Below are 1,864 nucleotides of genomic sequence, written 5' to 3'. Positions count from 1 at the left end.
GCTTGGACCAGTGAAACAGTCTCACACTGATTAAACACCATCACTACTTCAGTAATGACAGAGGGGCGTAGGCGTGCTCGTGGGACAGCTTCCTCCAGCTGTGGAAACCAGATGTGGAAGCAGACTCCCTGATGTTGCAGTCCAACACCAGTGTGAGCAGAGAGGACTCAGCTGCTGGGCGGAGCTTGTCTTCCTGTCCTGTTCAAATCCAGCATTAAACTCTTCTTATGTTCCCTCTTCAGTCTGATCCTGTCTAACAAACATCACTGTTCACCTCCTCCTCCCTCTGTGACTCCTTCATGTCTACTTTACTCCTCAGTAAGTCTCCACAGCTCCAAACCAGCTCTGCATTCAGAGTTAGTCCACGTTCTCACCTCCATCTTCAACCTTTCCTCAGCCAGGGTACAGAAAAGCCACCTGCCTAACAAACTACAGACCAGTTGCACTCACTCCAAAGTGCTTTGAGAGAGTGGTGCTGGTCTACATCCAGACTAACATCCCAGACACTCTGGATCCCCTGCAGTCTGCCTATCTCCAAATATTTTTTTAATCTCCAAACTGACTCTGAACCATCATCTCTGTTAAAGACTTTTCCTCTGAAGGATGAATGAAGTCACACTAACTGTGCTCACTGATTTTAAAAAGAGCACATCTGTGTTCAGAGAATCAAAAGTATCAGTTTCTACAGAACAAAACATCAAACAGAGATGAACCTTCTCAGCAGCTCCCACTGTGGAAGTTACTCAGACTGAAGAAGGTGTGTGTCCTTCATCACTACACTGAACCATCCTCATCATCATCTGTACCTGAAGTGCGAGTCCTCACATCAGAGTAGATAACATCTGGATCATCAGGACCTTTAGCTGGAAAACACACACACAGGATCATTTACCTGAGAAACTGTGTGTGTGTTATGAGAGCACACGCAGCTCTCCTATTGGCTCTCTGTCTGATGGTGACATCACTGTTCACATGTACAGGAGAGGAGGAGTGGAGCGCTCCTGAACAAAGAAACACACCAACACATTCACAGGGTTTCAGAGTGGTGCTGAAGATCTAGTTCCTGCATTTATTACTTCCAGGCTGGACGACCGTAATTCATTATTATCAGGACGTCCCAAAAACTCTCTGAAAAGCCTTCAGCTGACCCAGAGAGAGTTTGTTTCACACTGGTTCCTGTTCTACCCGCTCTACTGTGGCGTCAGCTCCCAGTCTGCAGTCAGGAGACCTTCCAGCTTTGACATCATGCTTTAAACTCTGAAAGATTTCATAGCTTTCTGTTTCCTCCAGAGAACTCTCCAAACCAGCAGAACAAGAAGAACCACCGAAACCAGACCTGCTACAACCAGCACGAGGGTGGAGGAGGAGGGAGGAGCGGAGGAGTCTGTTACAGGAGAAACAAGAGCAGGAGAGTTCACAGGATTAGAGGAGGTGCAGGTGTGGAGATGAGGAGGAGGATCTGTAGGAGACATGGTGAAGATGGTTCAGTCAGCTTATTTTTACTTCAGGTGAGTTCATGTCTTTATACAGGATGTGATGTCATTGTCTGACCTCTGACCCTCAGAAAGCCCTGAGGAGATTCTCCAAACACATCAGTAGCACAGGAGTAGAGACCTTCATCAGACTGCTGGACGTTTGTGATGATGAACTCTGATTTATTTCCAACATGACTTCCATTAAAGAAGAAATGAGCTGTGATGATGTCACCATTGCTCTGTCTGCAGCGCAGTGACATCACTTCCTGCTGGCACAGGATCTGGAGGGATCTCCAGGATCAGAGCTTTATTGGATCAGCAGACACAAACAGAGTGATGCATAAATCTGTGACTGGCATCAAATGTGTTTGTGTTCTTGTTGGAGCCTC

General features: G+C 46.8%; 1 protein-coding gene across 1 annotated transcript in view; it reads left to right on the top strand.

Annotated features, from left to right (window-relative positions):
• Positions 1-1,654, top strand: part of LOC102195862 (butyrophilin-like protein 2) — a gene marked incomplete at its 5' end in the record, with an annotated part of 39,563 nt that extends 37,909 nt beyond the window's left edge. Inside the window, 2 exons of the mRNA XM_013908012.1 lie at positions 1,291-1,508; positions 1,565-1,654. Coding sequence (XP_013763466.1) covers positions 1,291-1,508; positions 1,565-1,654 — 308 coding nt within the window. The remainder of the gene's footprint in view (positions 1-1,290; positions 1,509-1,564) is intronic.
• Between the last annotated feature and the right edge of the window lie 210 nt (positions 1,655-1,864).

This window comes from Pundamilia nyererei, unplaced genomic scaffold (genome assembly GCF_000239375.1).
Source record: "Pundamilia nyererei isolate P.nyererei 1_Seehausen unplaced genomic scaffold, PunNye1.0 scaffold00788, whole genome shotgun sequence".
NCBI classification, from domain to species: Eukaryota; Metazoa; Chordata; class Actinopteri; order Cichliformes; family Cichlidae; genus Pundamilia; species Pundamilia nyererei.
Note: the sequence above shows the minus strand (reverse complement) of the source record. Positions and strands in the feature narration are given on the sequence as shown.